The sequence below is a fragment of the Paramormyrops kingsleyae genome, chromosome 1 (assembly GCF_048594095.1).
Source record: "Paramormyrops kingsleyae isolate MSU_618 chromosome 1, PKINGS_0.4, whole genome shotgun sequence".
NCBI classification, from domain to species: Eukaryota; Metazoa; Chordata; class Actinopteri; order Osteoglossiformes; family Mormyridae; genus Paramormyrops; species Paramormyrops kingsleyae.
Window position 1 is genome coordinate 5482766 of NC_132797.1, and position 24802 is coordinate 5507567.

Sequence of the window (24802 nt, forward strand, 5' to 3'; positions counted from 1 at the left end):
CTCATGGACCTATAGACAGCAGAGAGGGCACACTGTCACGGCTCCTGACTCGGTCTTTCACAGAGCAGGTTGGACACACCGCTAAACCTGCCGGTATCTCTCTGCCTTCTGGGAAACCTAAGCAGGCGTAATCAGCCGCTGCCTTTGATAACCTGTGACCCTGCAGCCTGGGAACTTGAGTACGCTTCCTGAAGACATTAGAGGGGAATGCTGGGAGAGAACGTTGCTCAGTGGGAGATTAGAAGCATGGAGCATAGGGCAGAGTCACCTAGGAGTCTTTAGAGTGCAGTCTGACTGTGTGTGTTTTTGTGTGTAGGACAAATTCTAGGAGATTTTACCCTGAAAAATGCTCTCTTCAGAAGATATGAATACAAACGTGTATGTGTGTGTGTGTGTGTGCGCGCCTGTGTGTGTTCATGCATGCACACACTTGCATAAGTCATGCTAAAAGCCAAATACGATACGTGGTTCAGTAAGACGGAGTTGCTTCCTGTAGGTTCTTCCAGATAAGATCTAACTCAGATGGCTGCCCCCTCCCCCCCACCTCTGGCCCCTGGTTCCCCTCCACATGGCGGAGAGGAAGGTTTAAAATGCAAAGCCCTCCTCTGGTAGTAAGGGCAGCTTTCACTCAAACACAGGGCGTGTGTGATTCCGAGAGCTGCGCATTCTCAGAGGAGCTGAGCGTAGCTTGACCTTTGTCACTTATGAAGATACCAGTTTGAGGTCATCTTTGCTGCGAACATTCATTAAAGGGTGATCCTGAAGGGGGGGTGGGCTGTTTAATGCTCATAACTCACACGTGTGCCTCACAGATCCCGCGTCACTTGCACATGCAGTTCTCATTCTCTGCATGTTCTCTACTCTCGCGGACACATTGCCCACTGCTGCCGCCTCCCAGCCTCTGCAGGTTGATGATGTCACTCCTGCTGGTGACATCATTGCTGAGCTTACTGTTATGCGGAAGCTTCTGCCCCAGGTCACACACCTACTGGTGTCTCCCAGGATGCTTCACTTTGGAAGCCACTCTGAATTCTGCCTTGTCTCCCTGTTCCTGCTCTCCCCGGCACCTCCTTCTGCACCGGCTCCCATCACTCCCACCTCCTCGACTCCCTGTTCCTGCTCTCCCCGGCACCTCCTTCTGCACCGGCTCCCATCACTCCCACCTCCTCGACTCCCTGTTCCTGCTCTCCCCGGCACCTCCTTCTGCACCGGCTCCCATCACTCCCACCTCCTCGACTCCCTGTTCCTGCTCTCCCCGGCACCTCCTTCTGCACCGGCTCCCATCACTCCCACCTCCTCGACTCCCTGTTCCTGCTCTCCCCGGCACCTCCTTCTGCACCGGCTCCCATCACTCCCACCTCCTCGACTCCCTGTTCCTGCTCTCCCCGGCACCTCCTTCTGCACCGGCTCCCATCACTCCCACCTCCTCGACTCCCTGTTCCTGCTCTCCCCGGCACCTCCTTCTGCACCGGCTCCCATCACTCCCACCTCCTCGACTCCCTGTTCCTGCTCTCCCCGGCACCTCCTTCTGCACCGGCTCTCATCACTTCCACCTCCACTTGACCTTTATGTTTTTTCTCTTTTTTCATAATGATCTCTTCTCGGCCAACGACCGACCAACCTCTGGAACTGTGTTCCACGTCCAACCCAAAGTCCTGGTGGTTTCTTAATTCAAAAACACGCTTCTGGACGTGGCAAACCAAAGACCCACATTAGCAGTTTTCTTTTTTTTGCTGTGGGGGAGGGCGGTCACTTACCCTCTATTTCCATGCAGTGCTTTTATAATGTGTTAATGACAATACCAATTGTGTCATGTCACATGACAAAGAGGTCAGCTGATGGAAAGCCGGCCCAGACTTTGATGAATGTGGTATGTGTAGCTATCTAATATGAAGGTGGATAAACACGGAGCCTATTTTTGACAGATTTTTATAGATTGGTATCCTTAATACTCATGTAGAATTATGAGACTGACTAGCTAATTTACATTGTGGTCCATTGTATTACTTTTTTGTTTGGGTAACTGTCATGAACAGTTTGACTGAGTGCATTTTCTTTCTCGGGCAATGCAGCCAACGCAAAAGCTTTTGCTAAAACCTTCTACAGGACATCATAATGCCCTAAGAGGCTCAGATACATGATGTAAGGGGAGGGACTGCCGTCCATAATTGGTGAGCCCCCTGCCCGATTTGGTTTCCGCTTCAGCTCTGACCTAATGCAAACCACGTTTGTTGACATTGGGCCAAAGTTATATAGAACTGACCTGCAGGGTTCCACTGTTTCACCCGTCAACTCGTCCCAATCCAGCCACGTTTCCGGACTACCGGGTCAGTGCGGTGACCTGGCTGCTGTCACTTTGTCCCTGTGGTATGTCAGTCCTGTTGCGACCCCCCCGCCGCTGGAGTCCCTCAAGGGCCTTTTGTGTGATGCCCGCCACATTGTGCTGGTACACGGGAAACGGGGAGACATGGCATCCTGACTCCCCTGCATCGCCGCTGGAGTCCGCCGCTCCGGCCGACCTCGCCTGAAAGCCGACTCCGGCAGAGAAAAGCCCTTTCCGCCGTGTAGAACGCCGACTGGCAGTCCGCAGAATGGACCTGAAGTCTGAATGAGCAGCCCGTCAGTAAGAGTAACGGGTGGTCCCCCGGCCTCAGGCTGTCCTGCACGGGCCAGCCGCGGCCAAAGGAACAATCACGCAGTGTCAGCCAGACAATAACCGGTGAAAATTGCGTTTGGGAACCTCAGACTTCCTGTGAGCACACTGGATTTTAATGCCTTTCTTAGTCTTCCCAAGTCTGTTGGGTTGGGTCCAGAATCTTACAAAAATGTATATAAAAAAAAAAATTGAAAGAATGATCATAATAGTTGAATATTTGCATATTAAGTTTGTGTTGTTAGGATAAAGATTTGGTTAGGATAAAGTAAGTATGTTTATGTATTTATGCTTTTAAATGTATATCAAATGTTTTTAACAGTCACTTTTGTCCAAAGCAACATACAACTGGGGATAGCATTTTAGGATTCCTGTGTCACAAAGCCTGGATCTGGGCTTGTGATTTACTGAGAAGTAAGATGACTAAGATATCTACAGTCAGAGTTGGGTAACTAAGGTCCAGAGAGTAAGTCCAGACCAGGATTTTGTTTCAACCAACCAGTTGAGTACTCTGTGACTGTGACTCTTTATGCTCAACTGGTCTGTGGATCTCAATTACCCAACTCTGTCTACAGTGTAAACTGAAGAGACAGAACTTTTTCCTAGAAAGTATTGACATTTTGAATTATATTAAATTGTCTATTAAAATTAACAATTTCTTCTACCTGGTAATAGAATCAACTGTTTATTGGTGAACATGTTCCAGAAGAATGTAATTTCTGGTTGGTGACATCTTGGCCACTGAAAAAACAATCAAACATGCTGCTAAATGCTGTTATTGTTACATAAGAAGATAGATATTGTAGCTAGTTCCAGCTATCAAAGACGAAAATCCAAAAATCGTTTGGTCTAGTGTAGTCTGCAAACCACCTGCACATTAGAGAATACGCCGATAACACAAACAATGAAATGCCACAGATAGCGGAACAAACTGGAGCAAAAGGAAGATCTGCATTCATTATGATGCTGTCTCAGGTATTCCAGCAGAAAGGTTCTCCATTTACCCACATGGAATTCACTACATTGTATGATTTTGAAAAGTTCAGTCATTTTGCTAAACGTTTGTAATTAACATCACACATACAGCATTTAATTATCTCTCAGAAGTTGCCAGACGTGGCAAGGTAATTGTCCAACCAGCCAAAGACAAGCCACAGATGCTGACATCAGAGGATTTTACAGGACACAGCCAAGAAATACAGCTGCAGTTGTCCTTCCTCTGGGCCCAAGGACATTTTCAAACATTCCTGCTTCCTCCCATCTTATGTTCTCTCTGACTGGAACAGAATACCATAGATCTCAGTCCAGCTGCCATCAAAATTAAAGATCCACTTCCTCCTCTTTCCTTTATTTCTGTGTGTGTTTCGTCTGTTGCTGTAGAATCAAGTGTTGTTCCTGTTCAGGTTCCCCGTAGGTTTATGTGATGTGCATGAGTTTCAAGTCCTACTAACCTTGTCAGCTCTACATCCACTTTTGTTGAAACCATTTGACCAGCTGAGTAAATTCCTACCTCTGCTCAACTGATTTCATAAATTAAGGTTCTTGTTTCAAATAGCTCAGGAACAAGAACTGTTAACATTTCTCCATTTGTCCATCCATTCCTTCAGTTAATCTCCAGCACAGGATCATGGCATATCCCAGGATACATTGGGCGTGAGACAGGGGACACCCCGAATGGGCTGCCAGTCGACTCAAATATAACTGCTCATAAAACTGGCTCATGCATGCCAGACTAAAATTCAGCTGAAGGAATGGAATGCTTCATTAAGAGGGGAAAGATAGTCAGGGGTCTGTCTCCTTAGGGCCTAGCCAAACCAAACATCAACAAGCCAGAGCATTCTCCAGGCAAACTGGGGCCGGAGTGACCCCACTAAAACCCACCTGCACATGCTAGAGCTGCTGGATGAGTGAGCAGACTCGTGGCCGGCCATGTGTGGACTGAAGGTACCCTCATAGGACATTTACTTCCTTGGCAAACTCGAAGATACCCGTCCGACTCCTGCCCTGCCCCGGTCCTTCCATTTAGCCATGAAACCCGAGATGGCATAGAGGCACTCGCCTCGCTCCAGTACAGGCCCACCAGTTGGGACTGCAACCCCCAAGGTATGCATGACTGGATCTCCCATCCATTCTGGCTGCACACTGTGTGTGCATAACGCGTGGTGTGTCCTTCTTTTAATCATGACGCCATGAAGAAAATGCAGATCTATTTTTATTAGTGGGACAAGCCTGTCTGCATTCTTACAGTCATTTTGACACTTATTAAATACACATGCAGGAGTTAGACACTATTCTGTCTGTAACAACATGCGATAATAAATGTATACAACCAGGCAATTAGGTCACTCCTGTTAAATATCACAATGGCTTTGCCTTCAGCTGGTTCCAGTGCGGCTGCCCTTGATGGAGAATGCTTCACACTGCACATGGCATTTGCAGTGATGTAATCAGGAAAATGATCAGCAGGGGAAGTAGTGCTAAGGGAAGCCGGGTAACGTTACGCATTTACAGAGGATAAGCTGCAATTAATAAGGCTTTTCTTTTCGAGAGTGTGTCCGTCGAGAGCTGAACTCAATGGATTGATTCTGCTTGGATTAAGAGAACAGGAAAGAGCAGAAGGGGCTGTGTGAGGCCAGTGTGCTGCGGCTAACCAAGGTGGTCTGCGTTGTGTATTACGCTCAAACACAGACGGCTGCATTCGACAAAAAAACATGGGCTGCATGCAAACATTTAGATTATTTAACAACAGTTAAAGTATTGCTGAATGTCCACGGAATCCTGTTCAAACGGACTTTCTCACCATCAGAGTTTTCTGAATTGAGGAGCTTGTGTCAGATACATTTATGCTGATATATTATGTGACTGCTGAATGGATGCCGGTGCCCAATCAAACCCGAAAATAAGAAAAAAGCTATTTAGCAGAAAAGCTAAATGTGATGTTTTCACTAAAGAAAAATTCTTTGCTGTTGTGATACCTCACTCATCAGAATCATTGTTAACTTATCAGATGTTTTCTTCGACATTTCTAGATAAAATTGTGGAAATTCCCACTTTGTTGATCTTGCTCAAAAATTTAAAATGTAATGTTTCAAAAAGACTTATGAGTGAATTTAAGTATTAATATTCAATTCACATGTTCGTAACATGAGGCATGTTGTTTCCTCTCGTTTTTTACTTTTTCCCATGATGCCTCTGGTCATAAGGGACTGGCACTGCATGCATCACGACAGTGTTTCATCCGCTTCACCAGTGAGATGCTGCTTCAGCCAAAGCAGCGACGGAGGATGGGCGCGTTTATGAAGACATCTGTCCACAATTTGCAGCAAAAGCTGCAGTGACCTCGCCGGACTGGAAGCCGGAAAAGGTTTTCGTGCACGTGGGCCACATTGTCGCAATACAGCGAAACAAATGCATCCAAAGCTGAGTCGTCTTTGAATTCGGGCAGTCTGCGGAATGCGATTCTAAGACATCTGAATCAACCCTAACTGGTCACGTTCATTGACACTCTGGAAGCTATTGAAAAGCCCAACATGTTTTCTCCTTGCAGAATATAAGACAAACATGCCATGCTATTTGTTATTTAATAAAAAGATATATTTGCTTCCTCAACCTTGCACTGGATAAGCAGTGAAAGATTGATGGATGGAGATGTACTTGCTTGAAAGACCGAAGTTCATTCATTACCTTAAAGACCTTCCGTGAGCCATGTGAAAACCCAGCACTCTGGATTTAAACCCAGTTCATGTGGTGGATCACTCAGGGACTGGCTTTGTGCGTCTGGGCCTGCTGACTGGAAAAGCTCGCTCTGCTGATTACTCACCAGAAACTCCACTGTAATGCTCAGAGGGATGGCAGCCAGTGCGAACACTGTACCAACTGATCCAGTGCATGTGGGGGGTCTGGAGGTCACTGTGGTGGTGGCAGAACATGTGCAGAGCAGCCCCATCCAGCCAACGGGGACAGTTGGAGTCGGGGGCTTGTCAGTCTGCCACCTGCTGGACAGTGTTCTTAAGAATCAGTGATGTATCCAGTTCTCACAGGGCAAAGGGCTAATGGCTAAAGCTAGTTATCATAGGGATTCCACCATTCTAGTCTATTTGTGAAGCATATTTGTAAGATGTGGGAGTGGTGAAGTAATGGACACAGTAATGCACTTAACCTTATTATAAGCAGGGCTCATATTCTAATTCAAGCACCAAGACCACTACGGGTTCTAAAATACAGTCTCTGGTAAATGATTATATGCAAATAGCCCGTTGATGAATGGTTATAAAGGAACGTTAATGTCTAAGAGTACACCTTCCCTTCCGTCAATCAGCCGTATTTCTTAAGCTATTTAGTAGAAGAATACGCATTCATATACGGTTTGTTCGTATTTAAAACGCTTTGCTCGGGATTATGTCTACAGATCGCTCCCTGAAATAAATTCCTGCATTGAACACAGGTATAATTTCACTGCTGACATCCCAGAAAAAAAAAGTTCTTGCCGTCACATTTATCTGTGCAACATAGTTTACATGAACAGGTTTAAAACTGCAATGGCAATAGCAAGTGATAAAAGGCGAGGTGGTCTTGCCGCACTAAGGTGATAATTAGACAAACACGCGTGAAAATAAACCTGATTTAACAACACTGGGTTTTAATCTCCGGAGCGCCGCAGCAGCGTCAGTGCGGATGGTGAATTTTCCTGAAATTTTGTTTAAAAAAAACACAGGGGGAAACTTGTGATTGGTGCACAGGGGACGGGGGCGTCGTCTCCGTTTGATGTAGGAGCGGGGAGGAGGGTGTTTCTATGGATGGCTGGAGCAGGAGCAGTGCTGGCACCGGCCCCCCACCCCTCGGCCCGGACGCATCGTTTGCATGTGTATGTGTGAGTTTGCGGAGCGCAGAAGCGGACGCGCGCCTGCGGATGCCATGAAGCCGGCGCACTGGGGCGGACTTGCGGCGCTGAGAGCCTCATCAGGTCCCGGGACCTGTTGCTGACAAGCCGGTGGAGAAAATACAGAGAAGGTGGAAGGGGGGCCCGGCGGACTGGGAAGGTACTGCCCAGCGAACGAAAGCTGCAGTTCCTTTGCTGAGAAAACCATGCGGTTAGCTACCCAGCTGGTGGGACTCACGTGTCACCTCCTAACACTCGTCTGGATGTCGTCGGAGTACCGACTGCACCCAAAGCAAGGTAACTTCTTCTGGTATGATGCCGGTAGTCATACGGTGTGCGATATGATTGCATTTTACCAATCAAGTACAGCGATATCTTGGAGCTTAAGTGAGTAAAGTGCAAAACGGTTTAATTGCAATAAGTCATATGTCAAGAACCGGTGTATTCAGCTCGAATTGCATATGCATCCAGTTGTAAACGCAACCTTGTGACCCGTGTATTGTAGCTGATCGCTTAATTTCATTTGAGTGCCCTTTCATCACACTCACTCACTCACCTGTGTTTTTGTTTGTTTTTGTTTCTCTCATTCAGAAAAATTTGTTAAACAGCTGTCGTCCTATGAAATCGTCACCCCGCTGCGAGTGAATGATTTCGGAGAAACTTTTCCGCACGCCTTGCACTACAGGAGGAAACGGAGGAGTTTGGACGCGACTTTCCCCGGCTTGCGAGCTCACTATCGAGTCGACGCTTTCGGACAGCGTTTCCATCTCAATCTAACGGCCGATTCTGGATTTATTTCCCCATCATACACGGTGACACACGTGGGAGAGCTGGACAGCAATGAGAGCTTCCCCCAGGATGTCGCCAGTGACATGAGGCACTGCTTCTTCAGTGGACACGTCAACGCCGAGACGGAGTTCAAGGCTATCTTCAGCCTCTGTACTGGCCTTGTGAGTATATGTCTTCTTTGCAAAGCTCAGGTTGGCCTGGAAGACTCTGAGACAGGAGTGTGTGTCCTTGCGTGTGTGTCAGGGCATGATGGCATCCTTTCTGCATCCTGGTTCGGGAAGTCTTACTTTTCATTCAAAGTTCATGGAGCTTAACTGTGTGTTTCACCATTATGTAGATGTGGCAACAGTTTCCGAGGTTAAATGTGTGTAAACAGATATTTATGAATCAACCAGCTGGAAATTTTGCTTTAATTGGACTTGATTCCTCATTTAGGATCTACTGCATTCTGTTTTATCATCTGGTCTAATCTATTTTGAAAATGTCAACACTAATACAAGGATAGTCATATCAAGACATTTCATATTGTAAAGTCTTACTGAGCGATCGGGTTCTGCTTTAACTAGTGAAGCTAGGAGTTTATGCCAACATTGGTGGGTATTTATTTAGAAGCATCAGTAATGACTAACTTCAGATCCATACGCTGGGATCACAGAGTCCAGCCTCTGTGTATCATGGTGTTCAGAATAGAGCACTGCGTGACCAAACGCATGACGAGCCACCTTGTGTTGAGTCAGTCCTCCGTACTTGTGACTGGGGTAACATCACTCATTACTCATAAGGCAGTAATCTGGCACGTCCCCATTGTCACCTCAAAGGGAAGCCCGAGTTTCAGCGTCCAAGGTACATTTCAGCACCCGTCCCTGAACAGCAGCCATCTTGGCTCCATTTCAGCGCGAGTATCCAAGAGACGAAAAACTGACATGGCTGGTTGGCGCCGGTGCTTTGGTAGTGCGTCGGCATCTGCCGACATTCCCACTCCTGTGACTGGGTGTGACCCCCCCGCTGGTGTAAGCCTTATATTTAGGTGGCTTGGTGACTGAGGACAAGGGACTCGAAGGGTGTTGCATCCTGGGAATGCTCCTTCTGTAGGGCTCAAGAGCCAATGAACATAACCCCTGATACCCCAAGAAGATATTCCAAGTAACTCATCGAAGCTGATTTGTGTTAAAGTCTTAGTAAAGAAGGTAATGATGTCTGTGTGTGTGTGTGTGTATATATAATATAATATACACATGTATCTATCGCCATGCATCCAGGGTTTGTCCCAGAAGGGAGGACGTAAGTCAACCTGGACGTATCTCGGTCATTATAGGGAAGAGGTCAAATATACTCTATAACATAAGATGCAATATTTCACACTTTTATTTAAACGTCTGTAGTGGTTTGTTTTGGTTCTTGCCTCATGCTGCACACGTGGTAAAATATACCTGCGGACATCCACTACGTCTGCTTCCGACGTCTCTCGATACATTTACTTTAAGGCTCTTACGGGATGTGAGTACAGTCAGACGTTACCCCAGCACCTGACAAACACTAACTATGGGAAATTATGCAAGATAATGTTTTGTCAGGGAGCTCAGAATTCCCAGGTACACCCCGGTCCGGAGGGGAATTTAGATAAATCCATTGTTTTTATTGTATCTGTTTGATTCTTTGTCACAGATTTGGCATTTAGGTGTCTAAAACCCTGTGTAGTCAAAGGAGAATCCAGCCATTAGCCATCTTTAGGCTGTAAGACATTGTTTTACCAAAAGTCTATAATGGGCACCCAACTGGACTATCGAGCTGTGTGAATGGAGAATAGCCCAAGCGTGTTGCGGTTAAAAGCCTGCAGATATTCGGGATAACATGGAAAACAGGATCGCAGGGCCAAGACATTCCTAATTGGTCGTGAGAGCGAACAGCTCTGGGAGGAACGGAGTGTGATTTCACCAGCTTTCCATTATAGGGGACATGCCGTTCATTTCTAGGCATAAAGACACATTGTGTTTGCAGCAACACCTGTTCCATGACTTTTGGTATGACTGTGTGTTTCAGATCTTATGCTATATATTACATGATGGAGTTTGCACTGTAATTCCTCTGGACTCACCCACATCGCGTCTCAGTGCTGTGTGACATTTTCATTCTTTGACTCGACGACAGATTCTGTCATCACCGTAATGTAATAGCAGCATATACAGCTGGTGTTTAGCCACGCAGTGCTATATGTGACAGTGACTCTGTTTATTAATTTAAGTAAAATAAAACAATAGGGACCTTGGACCCCCAATAACTGGCCCAAATTACAGTATATTGCTAAACCAGGATTCAGATGTCCAGTACTGGAGATACACCATGACTCATATTTTCATGGTTACTGTAAACAGAGAGGTTAATAAAAATCACATTGTTTTGTTTATTATGCAGTGCACTGTCAGTTTGCAGACAGAATTTGCTGCTTAGGGCTGGTGATGTGAGTTTCGATGGATGAAGCCATTGTGTTTTGTTTACTATGACGGAGTAAAAATGTTTTATTGTTATTTATTGATTGACTCAACACAGCTGACTATCACAAGCCAAGCGATTGCCTTTATTATATATACATTGTATGCACCTAATAAAGACCCTGAAATGTTCAACTTTCAGTCGTGCACTTTGAATACTGATTATGTACTCTGCTGACATGTATGTAAACTGGGGGAAAAAGGAAATTCTAACTGGGTTTGTCATCTGGATTTCTGTAGGTTGTTTGCAAAGATGTCTGAGCTTCACATTGGCTGAGGAATGATACCTTTACATTTGGTGTAAGAGTAGATAACTGTGATGTCAATTTTAATATTATTTACTGCCATACAATAAAGGAACACTAAATGTAACGCTCTCCTTCAGATCTAGAATGCTAGAGGTGATATTTGCAGAGGTTGATTCCTACTGGTTATTTAGTGACTCATCAGCCAGACCTGCGATGGTTACGGTTGCCACGGACGCAACATTCTTCAGTTGAGCGCAGTAGATCCCTTGTGCTCCATACCAATGCCTGTGTACCTTGGCCTTTCAGGTCGGGACCTTCACGACCCGCAGCGGCGAGTACTTCCTGGAGCCTCTGATGGCGGCGGAGGGTGAGGAATATGACGAGGGGCACAACAAGCCGCACCTGGTATATAGGCACGAGAGGAAGAGGCGGAGTTCCGGGCCAGGCTCCTCTGAAGCATGTGCAGTCCATGGTAAGCTGCTTCTCGTTTGTTCCATGGTGTTCAGCCCAGCGCTGACCAACGGGGTTTCCTAAGCATGAATTATACCTCTGCATCAAATCGGTGCTGTAAGGACGGCGTCGATGTGGACCCTGATCTATACCTTCCCAGCAATGTAACTACACATCACGGCAACGCAGGCCGCTGGAGCTGTGATTGGTCGGCTCGTTAGCATTCGTTTGTGATTGGTCGGCTCGGTAGCATTCGTTTGTGATTGGTCGGCTTGGTAGCATTGGTTTATTTATGTGAGTGAAGACGGCGTACATCCCAGGTGTGCTTATATCACTGCTTGGCACTGATGTGATATTTATATCTGGCATTAAATAACCGACCATAAGCATCGTGGCGTCAGATCTACAAAACACTCCGGGTGCCAGCGCCAGTGTCACTTACCTCCATTGGGTTTATTGGTACTTTACAAGACTGAAAAATGTAGTTTATACCCCAACTTTAGAAGGGAAAATGCATACAAAGCTCGACATTTTTTCAAATGTGTCTACAGGAAGTTTGGAGCAGCACAGTAACCAGGACTCGGTAGATGGGTACCTTGCTAAATGTTTGTTTTTTTCCTGTTTCAGTTGTGTGATTTGACAATCATGTAGGATGGGAAGACAATAAATGCAACAAATCTATGTATCATCTAGCGTTTCGGCGGTGTAAATGCTGAGTAACACAGACACACCAGCGCACAAGTATAAATGCTCGTGACGGCGTTGGCCTCTTGCGTAGGTCACGGCGTTGGCTTGACGCAAAAAAAGTCCACCTTAAGGGTGATAAGTTCTCCTCTGTCATGATGCTTTTCTGATGAGTCTTCTGTCTCTCCTACTGGCTGCTGCAGTAAATGAACACACATTATGACAATAAGCCTTGGTAGAAACCTTCAGAAGGACATTTTTGCAAAAAAACCTAATCCTTTGTATAAAGAATCCCGACCCTGCAGAGTTCACCATGACATGGGGATCTAGGCATCTTGGAGGGTGGTCCCAGGGCAGAGAAGCGCTGACATCATCAGCCTTTCATCTTTGGGGCGTTTGATTGGCTTATTGTCACGACGTTGTCATGGTGTATTGTTAACCAGCCCTATCAATGGTTCGTTATAAGGGTTCGAGTTCTTTGAATGACTGGTGGGTTCAGACTGCTGTCCTCTCTAGAGTCCCCCCCCCCTTTTCACTCTTTGAGTCCGTGGGGGCAATAGACAGATTTCTGCAGTCAATTGTTCATAGATCTTAGGAAGGAAGGGTATTGTGTAGGCTTTATCCAAATTTAAAAAAAAAAGCATTTTTCCCATTTATGTGTGACAACTTTGTAGCCTTCATCTTTGAAGATGAATTTACACAGAGAATATGGATCTTCCATTCTTAGGAGGATAGACAGATGCTTTATTAGTCCCAAAGGAAATTACAGGTTTGCTATAGCTCAATATATGCATTTAGAGAGTACAAACACATTGAGACCTTAATAGACAGAGGCAATAAATAATAGACAGCAATAAACAATGACAGTGCAAAGAATGTCAGGAAAAGTATGTCAATGTGTTCTGTGAATGTGATAAGTACCAGTTGTCATTGTAGTTGTGGCTTTGTAACTTTAATAGAGGCATTGATGTACAGTTCCGGAATTGGGAATGTCTGTACCTTTTTGATTGTGCAGAGGTGGGTTCCACATGTTCTGTGGTAAGAGATAGTGAGAGGAAGAGGTGGGGGCATCGATGCCAATCGACGCAAACTGTCTGCCATGCAGAGGATTAAAGCGGGGGATGTTGGTATCTCAGTCAGCATTTCCACACCTCATCTGATAGAACCCTTTCCAGATGCAGTGATAGCAGGGCCTCTTTTGAAGCTCCCCACTGTCTTTGTGACAGCGCCACTATCGCGGGAGAAATAAACACGGCCTTTTGTGGCGTCTCCGTGCTGAACAAACGGGGCCGAGCGGCTCTCGGGCTAATTGACGTTCCATTGTGAAAGTCTGAGGGGCTCAGCTTGGCGGGACTTTGCATCAAAGGGCTCTTCGGCAAACATCGCCCAGTAGGCGGACTTGAGTGCTTCTTAAAGCACACATGTTCATCGTTGTCGTTATTTTAAAGCGAAATATCATACTGCACATGTGCAGTTCCTATACAGTTTTGTAACGATCGCAGGGATTATGCATGCATCTCCTGAACCGTCATTGAAAGTAGCTGGCTATCAGTGTTAGCATAGATAACTGATTTCAGACATCTTCATACATGTGCTAGTGCATTGACTGACAACATGGTAGTGTCTAGTTTTTTTTAATTTCTATAGCCTTGTCTAGATGATGTCTGCTAATGCTCCAGCAGCCTTTGGTATAGGGTGCTGCTTCATTGGTATAGGGTGTTGCTTCATTGGTATAATTGTCATTATTCTGAAGGCAAATCCTTGGGCTCCATGTGTAACGCAGAAATCTTTAAGCCTCTTTTATTGTCAGTCTGTAGGTTTGTGTTTCTGTTACCGTTCGAACCACGGTGAAGGCTCCAGCCCGGTGCCAAATCAGGGGCCACAGGGCCTGAAAACGAGCGCAAACTGTGTCAAGAGTCTAACCCATGTTAATGTGACACGTGCTCAGAGTATGTCACGCTTTAGAGCTCAGCCTCTCTCAGGCTCCGTAATTTAGTCATTTTGGCAGGGAAAGGTGACAATAAATTACATTGGCTTGTTACAATGACTTATTTTGGGGGGTGACCCTCGTGGGGATGCCAGTCGCATATAATGGTTGTAAGACCTGTGCTGTCCTGTTAGAAGTTCTGTTGGAAATGCAGTTAAGTCCAGAATCCTTGTTCTTCTTAACATCAATATCCCATCAATGAAATGTAAGGTGTGAGTTCATTTAAAATGGGCAAAGCAGTAACTTTGGCTTATGGTTGTATTGCCCTCTGCTCTGTTCGCTGAGTTTCTGAATGCATATCTGATTCCTAGACAGCTGTTTTAGAAAGCAGAAATACCAAAGTTTTTCTCTGGCTTTTGACTGTCATGCTCTTGTTTCATGACTTTAGTTGATGATGAAATGTATTCTGGATGTTTGTTTTTTTTGTACTGTACACAAACCAGTGATTTTGTATATTGACTGGGTTAAAGGAACATTTCAGTGAGCAGGTCAGCACCTTAATTATGAAGTGAGTAGGAGCCTTACTCACTCTCCCATGTCCACGTTTAGTACTTTGACCTCTCTCAGTATTCAGGCTAACTGCTGGGTCTGGTTATGTTCCCAATACTGAGTAACTCTTGCAAGAGTTTTAAATGGTCAATTAACCCTATGATTAATTTGGTTACTTGAAGAAGCAGAGCAGTACTGGGTATGAATACTGTGGCTTGCAATGTTGGAGATCCCAGTGTTTGTATGAAATGGTGAGAATACTTCATTAATCTCCTTGGGGGAATTGTCTTTTCACCTAGCCCATCTTGCACTCCATGACACACAGACACATATGTAGGTGAGAGCGAGTTTGGCAGTGAAGGGCAGCCGCCCGCAGCGGTGCCCATGGAGCTGGGGGGGGGGGGGGGGGGTTTAAGGGCCTCGCTTATGGGCCCACAGACGTGACTATTCTGCAGAGGCCGGGCTTGAACTGATTACAGGCACTGAGGCGTAGCCCACTGAGCCATACGTTGCCCGTGTCTCTTTTAGAATTGATGGGAACCTGTTGGGTTGGTTGCCCCAAAGAGGAAAGGAGGATTGCTTATGCTTGTAGTTCCTGCCTTGTGAAGTGATTTGTGCCTCATACTGGGCTGTATGAGCCAGCAACAGTGATGGTCACACACTATACTTGAAGTAGCAGAGGGATTTCTGCTCTTGGAAATATTTCAAGGACCGTAAGCCATGAAATGTTATCTAGGGGGTCAAAGGGGGTCCTGCCATCCAGCTTAACTGTTTATCGAGGGGTGGGTATCGTGGATATGTCTGATCTTTATTCCTTTATTGGCTCTTTGGCTGCAAGCGGTGCCGTGAAAAAGGAACAGCTTTGCTGATGGTCTCGCAGTTTCGACTCGCACCGTCGGGTTACTCTGGTCCCCTTCCCCGTTCGGCCCCTGCCCCGTTTTTTTGGCTCGTAAGTAGGAGGACGTGTTTCTATTCTGGCTGCTGTTTATTTTCTCTTGCTGATTAGCATATTTGTTTGAATTAGTTGTACTCTATGAACCCACTGTTCTGTCTGCATTTAAATCCCCAGTCGTGAATTCCAGCTGCTGTTTTGCAACTGAATATTGAGTCCATTGTTTTTAGTCTTTCGGGCGGGGTTGGGGTGGGGGGGGCTGAATCTGTCATCTCAGCCCAGAGGCTTGTGAGACAGTCATTGGTGGAGGGCCAGTGTTTTGGTCACCACCTGCAAATTATTCATGCTGGTCTCAGTGTGGACGAGCAGGATGTGTGCACTTAGATTTCGGTGGGTTTTTACAGTATTTTTACGTTTTAGAAACCCAGAAACTTTGCATCCCCAAGTCTTAACTATTGCCCTAGTGCACCACTGAGAGGTGTCTGGGTTATCACGCCAGTGCTAACACTATTACCATGCCATGCTATAGCAGCGTGAAGGTCATGTGACCTCAGGCTGAAAACCATCTGAAAATGCTTGTGAAGGTAGAGTTCTGCCTGTTTGTGTATACAGGGTTGTGTGTGCGTCTCTCTCTCTCTCTCTCTCTCTCTCTCTCACACACACTCACACACACAAACACACACACACACACACACACACACAGGTTTGTAATTATATCTTTGTGGGGACTCTCCATTCATTTCTATGAGGGAAAACTCTAATCCCAACATGACGACCTTCACCACTACCCTGCCCTAACCTTAACCATAAGTAACCGAACTAAACACAACACATTTGGCTTTTTTACTCTTTTTTTTTTTTTGGCAGTCCCAGATTTTTATACAATTGAGTTTTATGGCCCTCATAACCAGGGTCTCCTAAAATGTTCTTCAGCTCCCCTAATAAATTTGCATTTATTGGCATATCATACAAAAATCATGAATAACTTTTTATATTATATAAGTTTGTTATTGCCCCCCTAGTTATGACTCAGCCCCCCTATCCATTTATCTCTAACTATACCACTGCCCATAACCTAATAAGATCTTATCCCATTGTGGGGACATTTGGACCCCACAATGTAATATATACATAACCCACACACACTAGAAATAAAAACACATTAAAAAAAAGTTTTCTATGTGAAATTTCTTCAGATCCTGATTTGGACTGTTGCGTATTACAAACCTGAAAAAGAATAATTCAAATGATTTGAGATTGCAGACTTGATGCTTGTATGCAGTGCTTGTGGATTTTAGTAGGTTTAGGAATTCCGATTCACACCGCATGAGGAATTCTTATAACAGGATTTTAACCTGAATTCCTGCCAGCAAGAAGCATTTCTGATCCTGTTCTTGCTAAAATGACGGTTTTCCAGCTGTACTTCCTGGGTTATTAATATCATTGTGTCTCACCGTAGGAGACTTTCTCTGGCTTCCAGTACTTTTTGGCAAAAGAAAAAAGCATTGACTCTTTACTCGCATAGTTCCCGGGTGCAGAAAAGCTGCTCACACTAAGGCTTTTCCTCACTGTAGTCTTCAGAAGAGGTTCCGCTTCCCTACTTTCATTTCACGTTGCTGTAGACTTGCTTGGTGATTTCTGTGACGTGTTCTCAGGCCGTTTTACGTGAGAACCAGACCAGCATTTGCTCCATGGGCCCCTTGGGGAGCAGACAGAGAAGCGCGTAGGGGCTGCGTTCTGATGCCGGTCTGGGTTTTACTCTGTTGAGGGTCCTTCATGGTTCACCGCGTGTTCCTGTCTTTACACCTGGTCTGACTGATTTGGGAAAGCCCTCAGACACCATAGGTCATGAACCCCTGCCGTCTTTGAACCCTGTCATAATAATTCCTTCATTGTTCTGCACTAATAAAAGTGCTTTTGCTGCACGGATTCCTCCCTCGTGACAAGATTAGTGAACGTCAAGGTGCTTCAGAACATGGAATGGCCCTCGGGCTGTGGAGTTGAGTATAGGAAGTTATTACATATGTTTACTTTGTCTGTGGTTAGGATGGCTTAGGGGAGCTACTGTCAAGTTCATTTTCCTCCACTTTGGGCCCATTTTCTTTGTCCTTAATCCACCATGAACGTTTTCCCGGCCTTTTCAAGCAGGCTTCCGGACCGCCCCTTTAATGCTGTCTCCCGAGGACAGGAGGACAGGCGGCTGCCTGAGCCCAAATGGGATTACACAGGGCTTGGTGTGACCATCCACGGTTCACTTTATCCGCACAAGTCTGCCACTCTCTACCTATGTCCCAGCGCTGATCAGATGAAACGGCCCACTAAAGGGACCCCCCCCCTCCCCCCCCAAGCACAGACCCTAGTGTCTAGAAGAGTTCTGTAAGGTTTCAGGTTTTCACTACCCATGCATGGAGCTGGTCTGGGCTGCACAATGCAACATCATTCTTCTTAAATATTTTTGAAGAGTTTTAAAAGTGTGCAGATATTTGTTTGCCTGACAAAATTCCAGCATTCTTTCCTAATGATTTTTATTTATAATATTTTTACTGTTATTTGTACTGCTTTTATTTGTAAGTCGTTTCATGAAGTGACTTTAATACGACCAGCTTTTGCTTAAATGAGGAGGTGTGCAGCTCAGTAAGTTTCAAATCTTTGCCTGTCTCCAGAAGGTTGTGGGTTTAAATCCCATGCCCGACAGAGTGGTCATATCATCCTTGAGCAAGACCCTTAACCTGAAATGCTTCAGGGATGCGGGCTTGTCCTGCTCTCTGCCCCTAGCTGTCCTCACTTACGTGTCACTTTTTGCTCCCCCAAACAGCCAATCATCAGCTAAATACATGCAACACATTCACGTGTTGATGAGGTTCTCTTCCTGGCCACCAAACGCCAGAACAGCTAATACCTGATGCATTGTGGTTCCAGCATCTTGGGATCAGCCGTCTTCTTGTGATTATCACACGCTGGTGTCTGGAGTTTACAGAGAACGGTGTGATTAATGAAAAGAGTTACACTCAGGCAATTCTGTGGCTGAAAACACCTTGTTAATGAAAGAGGTCAGAGGAGAATGTCCAGACTCGCTAAAGCTAACAGGAAGGTCACAAGGGCAAGAATAACAGCTGAGAGGTGTGTACAACTCATCAGCCCTGAAAGCGGCTCTGGAGGGAAAGTAATTCAGTATCTCATCGTCCAAATGGGTTCCTTGTTATTACGGTACAGTATTACTGACTGTCAGTTCTCTATTTGGTGTGTTCACAGAAGGTGTTTTGGGGAACGAGAACGTTCTCCATAGCAGCAGAGGCGCCGGGGAGGAGGCGGAAGCCGCTGGCGGAGTGCCGGATGCCCATCTCTCAGGAACCGGCTCCAGCGCCCGGAGTATCCACTCCCAGTCACGACAGAAGAGGTTCCTCTCGTACCCCCGATACGTGGAGTTGATGGTGACCGCTGATGCCAAAATGACGAGGCACCACGGACACAACCTGGAGAACTACATCCTGACAATCATGTCAGTAGTAAGTAAGATTCCCTTTTTATGCGTTACCATACACTCAGTGGTTATTGTCATGATTTGATGATGATTAATCCTGTGACCTGTTCTTCTTAAACCTTATAAAACATGGGCTTGTTGTTACTTCACGATACTTATCTGACTCCTGTGTATCACTGGGATCCGTGTGTCCTGCGTTCTCCTGTTCTGTGTCCTGGTGTTGCTCATTCTGATAATTATTACCTGCCAGCCAGTTAATACATAGTCAGAGCTGTGATGGCTAAACAGTTGGACGTCTGGTATCCTGGGTGCCAAGACCATGCCCTTTAAAAGCTGCTCTTTGTAATGATTTGCCAGTACAGGGTATCCAAAATGTCCCCAAAGTGTGGTAAAACCTGAAACTTCCTTCCTTTTGGGGACATTTTCAGGTTCCCAGAGTAAGGAAGGCCTTTAACACCCAATCACGCCAGGAACTGGCTGACTTCGCCAATAAGTGCATGTCACTAAAAGCATCTGATAATGTAATAAACTGTAAATGTAAGAGGGTGGATGGATGGATATGCCTGAGGATTCTAGGTATCGTTCCTTAGAATGATAACAGCATCATACTCAGTGTGTCAGGCTCCGTTAGTAACCCATAAGCCCACAGAGAAGCTTCAGGCGCTCTGTCTGCGTCTGCGTCTGAGTCTGAGTCTGAGTCTGAGCAGAGCCAGCAGCTGTACCGAGTAACCATGAGGAACATGCTGGTGTCCCCCCGCCAAGGCTGATGGGGGGCAGTGGTAGCTGTGGGAATCCCTAACGGGCAGCATAGTGGTGGGTGTCGGGTTCTCCAGGGCTGTGTCCTGCAGTGACTTTGCCTTAGCCTGCCCCCCCCCCCCCCCTTAATGAGCACAGTGTGAGTAGGGGGTTAATGAGTTTCCTGTCACAGATGGTTGGATGCCCCCAGAATGGGAGTTTGGGAGTGGGGGTGGACAATAGAGTGAGGAAACTGCGCCTCTTTAGAACAAGCGGTGAAGGATTCCACAAAATAATCGCCTTTGAGGCATCTCATGTCGTGACTTACTTTTGTTGCGTTTCCGCTGGAGATGTACCGTCTCATGTCAGTATGGAGATCTGTTTATCAAATGTGTGTGTGTCCACATTCTAAGGATTACGACCGTCCTCCTTGTGTTTATCGATTTGCAGGTCGCTGCAATCTACAGAGACCCCAGTGTGGGAAATCTCATCAACATTACCATTGTTAAGCTGATCGTTATCCATAATGAACAGGTGGGAGCTATTTTTTTTGCCATCGACAGTGATTCCAAAATCCAGACTGTGATACAAATGTTGTTACTTATAGCAACCATCACTGGCTATAAAACATGTTTGTGGCGTTGACTGGTCAGGACGCTACGTCCCCTAAGTACAAGGTCATGTGACTGCTACTGATCAGTATCCTCTGCCGCAAGACGGACTTTTAACTGAGATTCCCCTCCACAGGATGGACCGTCCATAAGTTATAATGCCGCTTCTACACTCCACAGCTTCTGTGTGTGGCAGCAGGGCCAGAACGTTCCGGACGACAACCACCCGTGGCACCACGACACCGCACTGCTCATCACCAGGTCTTTGCACCTTAGGGTTATTAATGTAGTGATGTTTCAAGAGTCATGAGTGAGTGAAGAGTTGAGGGGAATCAGCTGCCTTTGTTGGTCTAATTAAAACAGAAAAATCAGGATGAGTGCGGAGGCGGGTTCCTTTCTGTTCTTGCTGGGTTCCGCCGCCTCCTAATCCTGGTTTAATTTAAATTTAAATGAACAGAGAGGGAGGAACACATGACACTGACCCGCCCCCGTTCCATGGCGCTGTGTGTGGCCCCTCTGCTCTCGGTCATGTGGATGTTTGCTTAATTACTGACCAGCTCTGTCATGGCTTCCTGAATGCATGGGATAAACGTAAATCTGCTGGTGTGTTTCTCTTTGGGTAGGGAGGACATCTGCAGAGCCAAAGACAAATGCGACACGTTGGGTAAGGAGACTCGACATCTTCATTGCCCTTTCTGGCCTAACTTAGCGTCCTGATCCACTAACTTTTACGTCAAATTTTACGTAAGTCGGATTTACCTTCCCTTGCCATTCTAGATGCTTAATAACAAAAACACATAAACCAAAATCAGCAATCCATACTAAAGAACATGTATTAAATAACTGACAAGTTAAAGAATAAATTTATATACAAGCACGTATTGCCTTTTTGCATTAGCGCCTTCGTAATCTCTATGTACATATCTCGGATTTTTTTTTTTGAGGCCGGATTACTTACGTTTGTTTTGCGTAAGTTGAGAGCTGCCTGTACATGCCTGGGCTTGCAGCTGAGTTTTACGTTTATACAATCCGTGATTTTTATATTTGCATGTGTTTGTGTCGTACGACATGTACGATCTGAAGGCCTGAAAAGACCCTGCCGTCGGGGCCCATCCCGACGCTGAGGGCGGTAGCTTGAGTCGCTAGCCGCTAACTGGGTTTCCCTCACCTGTCCCCCTCCCCCACCGCTGGCCAGGCCTGGCAGAGCTGGGCACCATGTGTGATCCCTACCGGAGCTGCTCCATTAGCGAGGAAAACGGCCTGAGCGCCTCCTTCACCATCGCACACGAACTGGGCCACGTGTAAGTCTGCCTCTGCACTGCCCCCTGGAGGCCATGCTGAGTGTTACTGCTGCACCTATAATGAGGTCATGTCACCGTGAGGAGTTTACCTGTTTGGCTTTATTACGTTAAAGACAGCTGGAAAAATCCATAGACACTTGGGCTTCTCATCATGGCAGAAAGCTTATCGTTTTTAATTCAGTCTTGTTTCTCTTTTGGATGTGGGACCCCAGAAACGATAGTCTCGTCCCTTGCCACCCCCTTAACTATTACTGTATACTGTACCCTAATGGCCACCTCAATCAAATTTTTCTGCAGGCACCACTGTGTGTCATCCCTTAACTAGAGGGCAGATATGACAGTGGGGACTTGTGGAATTCATTTAGTGCCAAAAGTATTAATCAAGACTTTGAAAACCGCAACCAAATTATTAAGTATGAGAATGAAAATACACATTGCAAATATCAAAAAAAGAGAATAAAAACATTTTTTCTTCTCTCTTCTTTTTTGCCACAAAATTCCATAGGGACTTGAAAATGAAATAAATAGATAGATTTTATTCTCTAGATATACATAATCTGCCAAAATATTTACAGCAGAAAATTACATGATGTCCTCATAAGTGTTTTAAAATAAGTCCAAAGAGTAAACGTCTGTTTAATAATAATAATAATAATAATAATAATAATAATGATAATAATGCATTTTATTTGTGGGCGCCTTTCTAAAACCCAAGGTCACCTTACATAGTCCATAAAAGACAAACACTAAAAACAAATAATTAAAAAGAGTTACTTACATAATCAGACAACAATAGGTCTATAGCGAGTAAGCCTTAACTTAAACAGATGGGTTTTGAGTTTTGACTTAAACAAGTGAAGATATTTCTGATATCCGGCGGAAATGAGTTCCAAAGTCAGGGAGCAGAGCGACTAAAAGCTCTGTGTCCCGTGGTGATGAGGCGGGCAGAGGGAACAATAAAATGGGTGGCAGATGAAGATCTGAGAGATCGGGATGGAGTGGCAATGTGAAGCAGGCCAGATACTGTAGATAGGGAGGGGCGAGCTTGCAAATGCATTTGAAAGTGAGAACTAGAATTTTGAATACTATTCTAGTTTCTATGGGCAACCAGTGAAGCTGTTGAAGGACTGGGGTGATATGTTCCCTGGAGGGGGTACGAGTTACTACCCGAGCTGCAGCGTTCTGAAGGAGTTGGAGTCTACGGAGGGACTTGTTAGAGAGACCAAAGAGAAGAGAGTTACAATAATCAATCCTAGAAGTGACGAGGCTATGAACAAGGATGGCAGCAGCATGGGGAGTGAGGAAGGGACGAGAGTCGATTTATGTTGCGCAGATGGAAGTATGCGGACCGGGTGATGTGATTAATGTGTGACTGAAATGAAAGAGTACTATCTAGGATGACGCCCAGATTCTTAACCTGGGTGGAGGGGTGTATAGCGGAATTTTCAATGATGGAGAAACTATGGGATTTAGTTAGAGTGGAAGTTGTACCAACGAGTAGAACTTCAGTTTTATTGCTATTGAGTTTGAGAAAGTTAGAGGAGAACCATGATTTAATCTCCATTAGACAGTCTGAGAGGGAAGACCGTGGAAAGGAGCAGGTAGGTTTAGAGGAGATATAGAGTTGGGTGTGATCAGTGTAACAGTGAAAATTTATATAAAATTTCCTAAATATGTGGCCGAGTGGTAGCATGTAAACAATGAACAAAAGTGGCCCCAGTACTGAACCCTGGGGAACACCGGCTGAAATGGGGAATGAACCTGAGGAGTGAGATTTCAGTTGGATAAACTGAGTGCGTCCAGAGAGATATGAGGTGAACCAAGCAAGGGGAGTATGACTGATGCCAATGGATGATAATCTATTCAGAAGAGTGTTGTGAGAAATAGTGTCAAAGGCTGCGCTCAGATCTAGGAGGATGAGAATGGTGAGAAGGCCAGAATCAGCCGCCATTAGGAGGTCATTGGTGATTTTTAGTAATGCTGTTTCTGTACTATGGAGGGGGCGAAACCAGACTGGAATTGTTCATAGAGGTTATGGTTACTGAGGTGTGAGTGAAGCTGGGAGGCAACAACTTTCTCAAGAACTTTTTAAATAAAAGGGAGGTTTGATATACGATGAAGGTTGTCGAAGTTATTGGGATCTGCACCTGGTTTTTTAAGAATTGGAGTAACGGAAGTAGTTTTGAGTGATGGAGGGACAATTCCAGTGTTAAGGGAAGAGTGGATAACGGTGGTAATGAGGGGGCCAGGGAGGGTTAGGGGGCTAGAGCAGTGGGTAGAGGGTCGAGCTGACAGGTGGACGATTTAGATTTTTGAATAATTCCAGATATGTCATTTATAGAAGGGAGAGAGAAGCTTGTAAATCACTGAGAGGGAAACTGAGAAGGGAGCAGCTTCAGGAGCTGCAGCTCCATTAGAATTAAGTTGCTGGTGGATATCAGAAATTTTCGATGTAAAAAAAGACATGAGGGAATTACAAAAATCAGTCGAATACATATGGGAGGGAAAAAAGTCCGGAGGCCTAGTAATATTATTAAACAGAGAAAAGAGAGACTTAGGGTTACATTCACTAGAGAAGATTAAACCAGAGTAGTTTGTGGATTTGGCTGAGGCAATGCAGTTCTTATAAAGCAGAAAATGATTATTGTACAGTCCTTTGTGTACGGTGAGTCCAGTGTTCTTGAAGAGGCGTTCCAGTTAGCTTTAAAATGGCGCAAGGTGGGAGTGAATGAGACTGATCGAAGTTTGACTGGAGCAAATGTATTAAGTAGGTTATGGAGATTGAAATTGTAGTATGAGACCAGTTCATCAGGGGTAGATATGCTATGGGTACAAGGGAGGTCATTTACAGCAGATGAAAAGATGTCAGGATTAATATTACTAATTTTCCTAAATTCAATATTGCGTAGAGTTGAAATCTTGGGAAGTGTTAGATTTATAAGGCAATAAGCAGATGATCAGAGAGCGGGAACAGATTGGCTTTGCAGTCAGAGGGTGTGACACCAGAACAGCAAACCAGGTCTAGGATATGGCCTTTGCAGTGAGTAGGGAAGTTAATATGTTGCTGAAGTCCAAAGCTATCCAGACAAGATGTAAAATCTCTGGAGAGGAGGT

The 24802-nt window shown here is 45.4% G+C and overlaps 1 protein-coding gene across 3 annotated transcripts in view; it reads left to right on the forward strand.

Annotated features, from left to right (window-relative positions):
* The first annotated feature begins 7403 nt into the window (after nucleotides 1-7403).
* The window catches only part of LOC111833323 (A disintegrin and metalloproteinase with thrombospondin motifs 20-like), a 64999-nt gene continuing 47600 nt past the window's right edge, over nucleotides 7404-24802 (forward strand). Inside the window, exons 1-8 of one of the 3 annotated variants that reach the window (XM_072700538.1) lie at nucleotides 7404-7829; nucleotides 8124-8482; nucleotides 11365-11530; nucleotides 18813-19066; nucleotides 20227-20310; nucleotides 20524-20648; nucleotides 21011-21051; nucleotides 21583-21688. In XM_072700538.1, the coding sequence (XP_072556639.1) occupies nucleotides 7739-7829; nucleotides 8124-8482; nucleotides 11365-11530; nucleotides 18813-19066; nucleotides 20227-20310; nucleotides 20524-20648; nucleotides 21011-21051; nucleotides 21583-21688 (1226 nt within the window). In that variant the 5' untranslated portion in view covers nucleotides 7404-7738. Of the gene's footprint in view, nucleotides 7830-8123; nucleotides 8483-11364; nucleotides 11531-18812; nucleotides 19071-20226; nucleotides 20311-20523; nucleotides 20649-21010; nucleotides 21052-21582; nucleotides 21689-24802 lie in introns of those variants that run through there. The other 2 variants (XM_072700554.1, XM_072700583.1) reach the window with 2 other exon arrangements.